This window comes from Sapajus apella, unplaced genomic scaffold (assembly GCF_009761245.1).
Source record: "Sapajus apella isolate SASKATOON/1434 unplaced genomic scaffold, GSC_monkey_1.0 scaffold24, whole genome shotgun sequence".
NCBI classification, from domain to species: domain Eukaryota; kingdom Metazoa; phylum Chordata; class Mammalia; order Primates; family Cebidae; genus Sapajus; species Sapajus apella.
The window spans coordinates 1,584,519-1,597,895 of NW_022436964.1; the positions used below are offsets into that span (position 1 = coordinate 1,584,519).

General features: G+C 39.8%; 1 protein-coding gene across 6 annotated transcripts in view; it reads left to right on the plus strand.

Moving 5' to 3' along the window:
* The window catches only part of KIF27 (kinesin family member 27), an 83,633-nt gene that overhangs the window by 10,206 nt on the left and 60,050 nt on the right, over nt 1–13,377 (plus strand). For all 6 annotated transcript variants that reach the window (XM_032290824.1, XM_032290827.1, XM_032290826.1 and 3 more), the window contains 2 exons: nt 4,016–4,216; nt 7,978–8,936. In XM_032290824.1, the coding sequence (XP_032146715.1) occupies nt 4,016–4,216; nt 7,978–8,936 (1,160 nt within the window). The remainder of the gene's footprint in view (nt 1–4,015; nt 4,217–7,977; nt 8,937–13,377) is intronic.

Below are 13,377 nucleotides of genomic sequence, written 5' to 3' on the forward strand. Positions count from 1 at the left end.
TTTCCATGGAACAATGCCAAAAATGATGGGCATTGTTTTTAAAATTAGTCTACAGAAACTTTTTAAGTCTCAGTTTTTCCCTCCACTTATTTTAAATTTTACCTCATACACTTTATTTTTACTGTTTTTACAATTGTGATGTAAATTTGCGGATCACCAAACTTACGTTTTAACTACTTGAGAGTTCTGTAGCATCTCACTATTGTTAATGCAATAATAATGACTATTTCCAAAATTTTCATCACCCAAACAGAAGCTATGTACCTGTTAAGCAATAACTCTCCCCACATTATCTGATAATCCCTAATTTATTTTCTGTCTCTTTGAATTTCCCTGTTCTAGATATTTCATAGAAGTGAAGGCGAGGTGTGGTGAGCTCAGGAGTTTGAGATCAGCCTGGGCAACATGGTGAACCCAATCGCTACTAAAAATCCAAAAAATTAATCAGGCGTGGTGGTGTGCGCCTGTAATCCCAGCTACTGGAGGCTGAAGCAGGAGAATTGCTTGAACCTGGGAGGCAGAGCTTGCAGTGAGCTGAGATCACGCCATTGCACTCCAGCCTGGACAACAGAGCAAGACTCTTGTCTCAAAAAAACCAAACCAAACCAAACACATAAAAGTGGGCCGGGCACGGTAACTCATTCCTGTAATCCCAGCACTTTGGGAGGCCCAGGTGGGCGGATCACGAGGTCAGGAGATTGAGACAATCTGGCCAACATGGTGAAACTCTGTCTTTACTAAAAATACAAAAATTAGCAGGGTGTGGTGATGGGCACCTGTAGTCCCAGCTACTCAGGAGGCTAAGGCAGTAGAATCGCTTGAACCTGGGAGGCAGGGGTTGCAATGAGCCGAAGTTGCACCATTGCACTTCAGCCCGGGTGACTGAGTGAGACTCTGTCTCAAAAAAAAAAAAAAAAAAGTAGAATCATACATCCTAGCACTTTGGGAAGCTGAGGTGGGAGGATTGCTTGAGGCTAGGAGTTTGAGACTAGCCTGGGCAACCTAGTGAGAGTTTGTCTCTACCAAAAAACAAAAACAAAAAAAATTAGCTAGATGTGGTGGAGCAACCCTGTAGTCCCAGCTACTTCTGAGGCTGAGGTGGGAGGATTGCCCGAGCCCACGAGGCCAAGGCTGCAGTGAGCCATGATTGTGCCACTGCACTCCAGCCTGGGTGACACAGTGAGACCGTGTCTCAAAAAAGAAATAAGTGGAATCATACAGTAGTTTTCCTTCTTTGTCTAGCTTTTCTCACTTAGCATCAGAACTTGATTCCTTTTTCTGACTGAAGAACATTCCATTGTATATATGTACTGTGTTTTATTTATCCATTCTTTTGATGGACATTTGGTTTGCTTCCTCCCTTGTAGCTCCTGTAAATAATGTTGCTGTGAACACTGATATAGAAGTATCTGTTAGTCCCTCCTACGCCTTTTTGTAAAGTTGCTTTAATTCCTTTTTGAAACAAGGGGGAGCAGAAATAAGTGTTCACTCATAATGTCTGTTCTGGGTTGTAGAAACTGTGGACTTAGATAGATAGTGTTGGGGGAGAAGAGGTGTAGAGATGTTCCCTTTCTCATTCTTGAACTGACGTCTAGGCCTGGGTATAACAGGCCTTTCTGCAGACGTTCTCTGTCACCATTGACTCTGGCTTGCTTTCCTGTCTCTTCTTCTTATCCCTTTCTACTCTCAAGCTCCTTACACCTTTTCACCCCATCCAGAAATCTCAGAACAGATACACTTGGTGATGTGCGAAGAAATACAAGAATTTTTTTTAAAAAAGCATTCTCAATCTCAAGATAACTCTTCTAACTGGAAAAAAAGAAAAGCATTCTCGCTAACATAAATGAATTGCACTCCAGTGATTGGGATTCCACCCAGATCATCATAAATGATCTAAAGAGAAAGATATTTTAGTGCAAAGGATTGTGAAATAGGTTGGTCTTACCTGGGGCCAGTTTCCTGCTTTTTACAGCTATTTTCTGCTTTAGAATTATATGTCATCTAAAAGCACCAACATTTTTTTTTAAATTGTACTTTAGGTTCTGGGGTACAAGTGCAGATCTTGCAGGATTGTTGCATAGGTACATATATGGCAATGTGGTTTGCTGCCTCCATCCTCCTGTCACCTGTATCTGGCATTTCTCCCCATGTTATCCCTCCCCAACCTCCCCACCCCTGTTGTCCATCCCCTAGCCCCCTGCAACAGACCCCAGTGTGGGATGCTCACCTCCCTGTGTCCATGTGTTCTCATTGTTCAACACCGACCTGTGAGTGAGAACATGTGGCGTTTGATTTTTCTGGTCCCATGTCAGTTTGCTGAGAATGATGGTTTCCAGATTCATCCATGTCTCTACAAAGGATAGGAACTCATCATTTTTTATGGCTGCATAGTATTCCATGGTGTAGATGTGCCACATTTTCCTTGTCTAGTCCATCACTGATGGGAATTTGGGTTGGTTCCAGGTTTTTGCTATTGTAAACAGAAGCACCAACATTTTTAGAACATGACTCCCACTAGTAGTGAATATCCTAGCAATGGAGTAGCTTTGGGCAGGGGAAGCCCTTTGTGTAGAAGGACTTTTTATGAGCCAAGGGCCACCTCTCTGGATCTAGTATTTAATGAACAGTGAATTGGGAAACATAAAGTATTTATTTATTTTTTGAGAAATGGTCTTGCTCTGTCACCCATGCTCTGTCTTCTGGCTCACTGCAACCTCTGCCTCCTAGGCTCAAGCAATCCTTCCTTCTCAGCCTCCCAAGTAGTTGGGAACTTAGGCGTGCAACACAATACCCAGCTAATTTTCTTTTCTTTTTTTTTCTGTAGAGAAGGAGTCTTGCCATGTTGTCCAGGCTGGTCTCAAACTTCCTAGCTCAAGCAATCCACCCAACTTGGCCTCCCAATGTGCTGGGATTAGAGGTGTGAGCCACCACAGTATGGAATAAAATGCCACCCCATATAGTTTTATCATTTATATTAAAATGGACATCTACCACATCTACCTACTTTGAAATTCACCTGTGCCACTTACATCTGTTTCATTCCTGGGACTTTCCAAATATATTTTCTTATTAAATCTTTTTTTTTTTTTTTTTTTTTTGAGACAGTTTCTCTCTGTTGCCTGGACTGGCCTGCAGTGGCACTATCTCAGCTGATTGCAACCTCCACCTCCCAGCTTCAGGTGATTCTCATGCCTTAGTCAACCAAATAGCTGAGATTACAGGCATCGTCCACCACGCCCAGCTAATTTTTCTATTTTTAGTAGAGACGGGGTTTTACCATGTTGCCCAGGCTGGTCTCCTGGGCTCAAGTGTTCCAACCGCCTCAGACTCCCGAAGTGCTGGGATTACAGGTATGAGCCATCGCGCCCGGCCTCTTTCAACTCTTTGCTCAGATGTCACCTTCTAAATGATGCCCGCCATCACCTTCCTGTTTAAAGTTGCAAGCACCTCCCGCCTGGTAGTTACACTTCTAGTCCCTTTACCCTGCCCTATTCTTTTTTCCTCCAGTACAATGAACACTTTTTAATAACTTACCAGTTATTTTTTGCTATTTTCTGTCTTTCCTCAGCAGAATCTCCCCAGGGAAGGGATTTCTTTTCTCTCTGTTTTGTTTATTAGTGGATTCCAGAGTCCTAGTATAGTGCCTGACACACAGTAGGTACCAAATAAAGATTTGTTGAATGAATACATGAATGAATTATTGGTAAGTGGATACCTGTGAAAACTTGTGAATTTTGTAGCTGTGGTTTAAAAAAAGTTATAATAGCCTGGTGGTGGGTACCTGTAATCCTAGCTAGTCAGGAGGCTGAGGCAGGAGAATTACTTGAACCCAGTAGGCGAAGGTTGTAGTGAGCCAAGATTGCACCACTGCACTCCAGCCTGGGCAACAGAGTAAGACTCTGTCTCAAAAAAAAAAAAAAATCTTATAGAGAAATATAATAAAATAACTGTAAATTTGGGGTTGCTTTTCTTATGTTTTGAGTTCCAGGTGTGCATTCTTTTTCTAAATTTTCAGCTTCAGTTGTGGAGAGCCAAAAGGGTATCATTCCTCGAGCTATTCAAGAAATATTTCAAAGCATCTCTGAACATCCTAGCATTGACTTTAATGTAAAAGTATCTTATATAGAAGTATACAAGGAAGACCTAAGAGATCTTCTAGAATTAGAGACATCCATGAAGGATCTTCACATCCGAGAAGATGAAAAAGGAAACACAGGTAAAGTAGCCTGCTTAATCAGTTGCCTTCATTAGCAAACAGACATGCTTTAATTCAGTTTCTGGATATATTCCAAGGAATCTTTAAATTAAACAGGTATAGAAGCAAAGTGAATTTGGGCAGGGGAAGCCCTTTGTGTAGAAGGACTTTTTATGAGCCAGGGGCCACCTCTCTGGATCTTTCTACTTTTAAATTGAATAGCCTTATTGATTATATATATTATATATAATTATATAATTGTCTCCCTCTCTGTCTCTCTCTCTCTCTTTCTCTCTTCCTTTTTTTGAGACAGAGTCTCTCTCTGTCACCCAGGCTGCAGCGCAGTGGCGCCATCTTGGCTCACTGCAACCTCTGCCTCCTGGGTTCAAGCGATTCTCCTGTCTCAGCCTCCCAAGTAGCTGGGATTACAGATGTGTGCCACCACACCTGGCTAATTTTTGTATTTTTAGTGGAGATGGAGTTTCATCATGTTGGTCAGGCTTGTCTCTAACTCCTGACCTCGTGATCCACCCTGCTCAACCTCCCAAAGTGCTGGGATTACAGGCATGAGCCACCGTGCCCAGCTTCTTTTTTTTTTTAAGTAGAGTTAATATATATATATATATATATATATACACATATATATATATATTTCATATTGACATTTCCTTGTTTTTTGTTGTATTCCTCAAGGTCTGACTTTTTATATTAGTAGCCTATTAATTTCATTAACCAATACCCATTTGTTGGAAATGGGAGAAGGTTAGAATGGGAGGGTCAAACTGCAAGTATTTTAAAGAATAACAATTTCTGCTTTTCTAGTTTATAAGCTAATATGTTCATCATAGAGTATTTTGAAAACAGGAAAGTATAAGGAAGAAAGTTAAAGATCATTTTTAATCCCAGAGCCTAGAAATACCAATTTACCAACTTCTCTTTTTGGTGTGTTTCCTCGCAGATTTTTTTTCTATGTACATAGAATTTTTTAAAATATATACTTGCAACCCTGCACACAGTTTTGTATTTTATATTTCACTTAATATTTATATTGTGAAAAATTTCACGTGATTAAATATTTTTCATGGTTATATGCTAATTTGTCTTATGAATGTATTTGTAGTTATTTAATATTCCATTGTTGGACATTTAGCTGTTTCCAGGTTTTAACTATTATTAATAATATTGCAGTGACTATTCTTTTTTATTTTTTTGAGACAGGGTCTTACCTCTGTCACCCAGGCTGGAATGCAGTGGCATGATCATGGTTCACTGCAGCCTCAACCTTGCAGGCTCAAATGATGCTCCTACCTCAGCCTTCCTGAGTAGCTGGGACTACAGGCGCCTGCCACCATGCCTGGCTAAGTTTTGTATCTTTTGTAGAGATGAGGTTTCACCATGTTTGTCTATCTTGAACTCTTGGGCTCAAGTGATCTGCCTGTTTTGGCCTCCCAAAGTGCTAGAATTATGGGCGTGAGCCACCATGCTCGGCCTATTCTTGGATGTCTTTTTCTCCTAAAAAACATATTTAGTAAAACCTTCCTGGAGATTCTGCCAGAGAAGGGAATTTCCTAGCAGTTAGGAAAATAAGATGGCTTTAGTCATTCAAATAGCAGTCTACAGGAAGCAGCAAATCTTGCCTCTTTATAGCCCTGTCCTGGCATTTCTGATTGGTTGAAGAAATTATTTTTGTTTTCGTTTTTTGAGGAAGAAACTATATACAGTAGTTTATGGTCTTATTAGATAATTCAGTACAGTTTATCTCTTCTGGATAGAGTTCAGACTGATGTTTTGAGCTCCTTTATCTTATGGAATACAATTACTGAATGTTTTTATCTTTTATCAGAGAGTTAAAACATAATACATGCTTCTTGTAAAATATCAAGCAAGACAGAAGTATACACTTCACTATCACTCTTGGTAAACTTGATGATCAAAATATTCCATATCTGATAACAATGCTGAAAAAATTTTGGAAGGATGTTACAAATTATCTTAAATTACAGTATATCTTACATAATGTCCCGCTCACAAGTAAAGTGCATTTGTTTGACATATTTCTTTAGAATCTCTGTGTGAAGCAGAGATGTCCATGCTGGCTGCTGCACAATTAGTACACATGGGAAACTTTTTAAAAATGCTGATTTCGGGGTCCTACTTCTCAGGGATTCTGATTTAAAGGGTCTGAGATGGTGCCTGGGCATTGGCACTTTCTTTTTTATAAAGCTACCAGGTGATTTGTGTCTGGGTTTGAGAACCAGAGTGCTAACTTATAGCCTAACATTAGAAAAATTTAATGACAGCTTTACTGTGATTTACAGGTACTTAAATGGACTGGGTTGTTTAAAAAGTATCATGATGGCCTCGATCTCTTGACCTCGTCTCTACTAAAAATACAAAAATTAGCTGGGCATGGTGGCACACGCCTGCAGCCCCAGCTACTTGGGAGGCTGAGGCAGGAGAATTGCTTGAACCCAGGAGGCGGAGGTTGCGGTGAGCTGAGATTGTGCCATTGCTCTCCAGTCTGGGTAACAAGAGTGAAACTCTGTCTCAAAAAAAAAAAAAAAAAAAAAAAAAGTGTCGTGATGGAAATAATGAAAGTGAAGTGATTACTTTTTAAAGAAATAGTGATGTGACAAAATCTGAGTAAACAAGAATTATGGCAATATAATTTGACCATGAAACCAGGAGCTTTCCTTCTCTGATTTAATTCCTAAGTCCACCTACTTCTTTTTGAAATATTTTTGGAAAGAAACAAATAATGCAGGTCTTAAATGCAGTTTATTTTTAGTTCATTCTGCCATTGAAATAACAACTGTTTTTCTTTTTTGAGTACAATAAATTATGGCGTTCAATGTGTTTTCTTTTAATTGCCATCTCATCTGTTTACCTTGCATCCTGATATTATGTAAAGCATACCTGTTTTTAAAATGAATAAACAACTTTATTTATATTGATTTTTTTTACTCATCATTGATTGTGACCTCACAATACCAAAAAATCCTAAAAGCTAAGGATGGCTTGATTATTAACAAAACTGAAAAAAAAAACTAATGATTTTTAATTGACGCTAATTTTTCTAATCTACTGATTAACTCTTTTGAGTTATAGATTTAATTAATTTATAAAAGATCAATCTAGGCCAGATGCAGTGGCTCATACCTGTAATCCCAGCACTTTGGGAGGTGGAGGCAGGCAGATCACCTGAGGTCAGGACTTCAAGACCAGCCTTGCCAACATGGTGAAACCCCATCTCTACTAAAAATACAACAAAAATTAGCCAGGTGTGGTAGTGCATTCCTGTAATCCCAGCTACTCAGGAGGCTGAGGCAGGAGAATTACTTAAACCTGAGATACAGGTTGCAGTGAGCTGAGATCGCCGCCACTGCACTCCAGCCTGGGCGACAGGCTGAGACTCCATCTCAAGAAAAAAAAAAAGATTAATCTATTAGGCTTTACAAATCAAAAGACTGGAATGAAGAGTTTTTCTTTTGTCGGTCATTATAAGGAATTGAATGTGACTCACGACTCTAAATAAACTAGATAGTTTAAAAAATTATAGTTTTTAGAATTTAAACATCAAGATGAGTGCTGTCTGTTAAAATAGTTTCTTTGGGAGATTATCTAAAATTATTTGCTAATGTTGCTGATGTTACTATTGTTATTTGAAATGCTGTTGACTTTTTAAAAACAGACTATCTTGGCCAGTTTAGCAAATGGTAACTGTTAACTGTACTAGGTTTTGATGAAAACTTGGCTTAAAAACATGTTATTGCTATTTTAAGTGATTGTTGGGGCCAAGGAATGCCATGTGGAGAGTGCAGATGAAGTGATGAGTCTTTTGGAGATGGGGAATGCAGCCAGACATACGAGTACCACTCAAATGAATGAGCACTCCAGCAGATCACATGCAATTTTTACAATCAGCATTTGTCAAGTTCAGAAAAACATGGAGGCAGCTGAAGATGGATCATGGTATTCCCCTCAGCATATTGTCTCAAAGTTCCACTTTGTGGATTTGGCAGGATCAGAAAGAGTGACCAAAACGGGGAATACTGGTGAACGCTTCAAAGAATCCATTCAAATCAATAGTGGATTGCTGGCTTTAGGAAATGTAATAAGTGCTCTTGGGGACCCACGCAGGAAGAATTCACACATTCCATATAGGGATGCTAAAATTACCCGGCTTCTGAAAGATTCCCTGGGAGGCAGTGCCAAGACTGTCATGATTACATGTGTCAGCCCATCCTCCTCAAATTTTGATGAGTCCTTAAATTCTCTCAAATATGCCAACAGAGCACGGAACATTAGAAACAAACCCACTGTAAACTTCAGCCCCGAGTCAGACCGTATAGATGAAATGGAATTTGAGATTAAATTGCTTCGAGAAGCTTTGCAAAGCCAGCAGGCTAGTGTCAGCCAAACTAACCAGATCCATCGAGACGGGAGTCCTGATACAAATAGGATTCATTCTCTTGAGGAGCAAGTAGCTCAGCTTCAAGGAGAATGTCTGGGTTACCAATGTTGTATAGAAGAAGCCATTACCTTCCTGGTGGACTTAAAAGATACTGTCAAACTAAACCAAAAGCAGCAACACAAATTGCAGGAGTGGTTTAACATGACCCAGGAGGTCAGGAAGGCTGTCCTCACTTCATATCGAGGAATCGGAGGCACTGCAAGTCTGGAAGAAGGACCACAGCATGTTACAGTTCTCCAGCTGAAGAGAGATCTTAAGAAATGCCAGGTACTTAGACATCATTTATGTATTTATTTATTTGATACATAATATACGTACATATTTTGGGGGTACGTGTGTTAATATATATAGACATTATTACAGATAACTAAGGAGTAAATTTGTTTGAGCAAGTAAATTCTAAGAGTCATTTTGGAATTTTAGGTTTTTTTTAAAAAGGATTTACATATAGAATCTCACTTGCCTCTCTTACTTTGTTCTTTCTACCTTCCTTTTTCCCATTGCTTCCTCCTCACTCTTCATACCCTTCTTGTCTCCTCCCCTTTTCTCCGTTGGATAAAATGTATTTTAATTTGTTACATTTATGAAAGAGAACTTTGTGGACCTGGTTGTCAATTTAGAGATTGAAAATAAACATGTTTCAGAAGTAAAATTAAGTTATCTTCTACTGAGTTTTTCTCACTCTGTGGGTCAGTAGTTCTTGAAAGAAAAAAATACTTCATCCCTTGTGTTTGGAATATAGGTTTTAAAAAAACCCAACAAATTAATATATTTATTAATGCTTAAGGAATATAGGTATGTACATGTGTGCATGTTATATGTACATATATTGAGTTTCCCCACTTCTCATTCAGAAACTATTTATTGTGTGAAGATTGTATGACGCAGTAGGAATAGTGGAGGATGGGACACACCTCGTTATTGCTTGCTTGAAGTTTGCAATCTAGTGAGCAAATGAATGGTCCTTCAGTTGTTCCTGAGATAACGTGGCTTCCAACTTCCATGGTTCTGTCCATTTTTCAAAATAGGAAAACTTATAGTTAAAAAGAGCTTTTTAGTTAAAAAGGAAATATCCTTTAAGTATATTTCCTTTTTTTTTTAAAGCTCTAAGCTTACTTCTTTATCTAGCTAGAAGTATTTCCTCAAAGCCTTTTTACATGTAGCATTATAAAAAAGGCATTTGTATTATCCTCTGTTACAGCAGTTCTCAGAAATTTTTGATCACAAGACTTCTTTATGCTTTTAAAGTGAGATCCCTCAAAGAGCTTTTGTTTATGTGGGTTATATCTATTGATACTTACTGTGTTAGCATTAAAACTGAAAAAAATCTAAGCTATTTATTTATTAATTCATTCAAAACTAACAGTAACCCAATTACATGTTAATATAAAGAGCATTTTTAATGAAAAATATTTTCTAACACACACAAAAATTTTATTGAGAGTAGAATTGCTTTACAGTTTTGCAAATCTCTTTAACATCTGGCCTAATAACAGACAGTTGGATTTTCATGTCTGCTTCAGCATTCAGTTTGTTGCAATATGTTGTTTTGGTTGAAGTTTGTGAAGAAAATTCAGCCTCAGCCTCATATTATAGTATAGCCTCCTAGTTGTGTAGTTTGAAGGGAGGAGTATTTCACTGATTTTTTTCAGATAGTTGTGGATATTCTTCTTTACTATTACACCAAAACTCAACAAGTGGAAATTTCTAGTTGCCTGAAATACAAGATTTGAAACTATTTTGTTACATTAAGATTTGTACATTAAAAATGTACTAGTCTCTGCCAGGCACAGTGTGCTCATGCCTGTAATCATAGCACTTTGGGAGGCTGAGGCTGGAAGATTGCTTTGAGCCCAGGAGTTTGAGACCAGTCTGGAAACAAAGTGAGACATGTGCCTCTACAAAAAATCAAAAACTTAGGCAGGCATGGTAGCTGTGGTCCCACCTACTCAGGAGGCTTAGGTGGGAGGATCACTTGAGCCCAGGAGTTCAAAACTGCACTCCAGCCTGGGTGGCAGAGTGAGACCCTGTCTCTAAATATAAATGAATAAATAAATAATAACATAAAAAGATGTAATACTTTTGAAATCATTTTTTTGAGTTTTTTTTCTGAAAGGTAATAACTCTGCCTAGGTAGAGTGGGCCGTTCCTCATTAGTATAAGAAACTGCCAAGTGCAGTGGCTTACGCCTGTAATCCTAGTACTTTGAGAGGCTGAGGCAGATGGATCACTTGAGGTCAAGAGTTCGAGACCAGCCTGGCCAACATGGTAAAACCCTATCTCTAGTAATAATATAAAATTAGCTGGATGTGGTGGCTCATGCTACCAGCTACTCAGGAGGCTTAGGCAGGAGAATCACTTGAACCCAGGAGGCGGAGGTTGCAGTGGGCCAAGATTGCACCATTGAACTCCAGCCTGGGGGACAAGAGTGAAACTCTGTCTCAAAAAAACAAACAAACAAAAACTGGTGGAACAGGAAGTACTGGTAATTGGAAGCTTGAGTGTTGGAACGCATATAGGAGTTGGCAATAGGAAGTGCTTTTCCTTCATGCTTCTAAGGTGGCTGAAAATGGAAGCCCATCAAACCCATTGCTTGGGGGTGAGGTTGGTAGTAACTTCCACTTTCCACATGTTGGAAAATAAATTTAAGCTTGCTCTCGATTGTGTTCTCTAGATTATTACATCCTAAAGATATTAACAGTTTTGTTGAAAAAAGTACCATGATGAGATTATTTTGGGAAATGGTAGATTGCAAAAAGCAATTGGGATTCTTTCTGTCTTCTTCTTTTTTTTTTTTCAGTCAGGGTCTCCCTGTGTCACCTAGGTTGGGGTGTAGTGGCATGATCATGGGTCACTGCAGCCTTGACCTCCAGGGCTCAAGCATTCCTTCCACCTCAGCCTCCCAAGTAGCTGGGAGCACAGGTCACCATGCGAGGCTAATTTTGTATTTTTTGTAGAGACAGGGTCTTGCCACGTAGCCCAGGCTTGTCTCAAACTCCTGAGCTCAAGCGATCCTCCCGCCTCAGCCTCCCAAAGTGCTGGGATTACAGGCATGAGCCACCACGGCCCGCCTTTCTTTTTTTAAAATCTAAATTTTATGCCAGCAAACAGCTTTCTTAATTGCAGTTCTCAGACCTTTGAAAGTGCTAATGCATATTATGAATCTCAAAGTAAAAGACATGTAGTACCTGATTTAAAAAAATTGATTCCTTTTTTTGTCTGGGATCTTGCAGGACTAGGACTAGTAACCTTTGCATACCAATCTTTACGTTTGGATGGCAAACAGCAAAATGATTCGTGTCATTCCTCACCTTGTGTATCTCTTTTTTTTTTTTTTTCCTCACTCTGTCACCCAGGTGGGAGTGCAGTGGTGCAATATCAGCTCACTGCAACCTCAGCCTCCCAGGTTCAAGTAATTCTCCTGTAATCCCGAGCAGCTGGGACTATAGGCACGTGCTACCACGCCCAGCTATTTTTTGTATTTTTAGTGGAGATGGGGTTTCATCGTGTTGGCCAGGCTGGTCTCAAACTCCTGGCCTCAGGTGATCCCCCTGACTCTGCCTCCCAAGGTGCTGGGATTACAGGTGTGAGTGCTGTGCCCGGTGTGTATATCTTTTAAAAATTGTTTTGGGCTGGGTGCAGTGGCTCACATCTGTAATCCCAGCACTTTGGGAGGCCAAGGCGGGAGGATCACTTGAGATCAGGAGTTTGAGAGCAGCCTGGCCAACTTGGTGAAACCCTGTCTCTACTAAAAATACAAAAATTAGCTGGGTGTGGTGGCGCATGCCTGTAATACCAGCTACTTAGGAGGCTGAGGCAGGAGAATCACTTGAACCTGGGAGGCGGAGATTGCAGTGAGCCAAGATCACCACTGCACTCCGGCCTGGCGACAGAGCAAGACATTGCCTCAAAAAAAAAAAAAAAAAAATTGTTTTGGCCAGCATGGTGGCTTACACTGGTATTTCCAGCACTTTGGGACGCCAAGGTGGATGGATCACATGAGCTGAGGAATTCAAGACCAGCTTGGGCAACAGAGTGAGACCTGTCTTTACAAAAAATTAAAAAAAAAAAAAAATTAGCTGGGTGTGGTGGCATGCGCCTGTAGCCCCAGCTACTTGGGAGATAGCCTTTCACTTCAGCCTCATGAGTATCTTGGGACTACAGGTGTGTGCCAGTGCACCTGGCTAAAAAATCATTTTTAAAACTTTCTTTTCTGTTCTTCTGTGAGAGGCAGAATAACATACTGGTTAGGAATATGGATGCCAAACTCCCTAAGTTTCAATCCTGCCTCCTTTTCTTACTAGCCATATGATCTGGGTCAAATAGTTGACCTCTCTGTGCTTCAGCTTACCCATCTATAAAACGGAAACAGTAATACCCACCTTATAGGGTTGTGCAAATATTAAAGCGTTAGTTCCCATAAAGCAATGAGGATGCTTTTAAAAAACCCCTGGCCTGTTCTAAGGCTCAGTATATGTTAGCTTATTACTATATATACTTGTCATTTATTTTTCACCTGCCTTTGCCTAGGATATACATCAGTGGTAGCTAAGCTCAGTAGTTGTGGGTAGGGATACATCCCAGGGGTTACTGTGAAGGCAGCTTGGTAAACTCAGCTGTTTAGGGAGATTGCTGGGCAAGGTGACCAGTACATCTGTGTGACAAGCAAGGATACTCTTTTCTTTTTTTTTTTTTTTTTTTTTTTAGG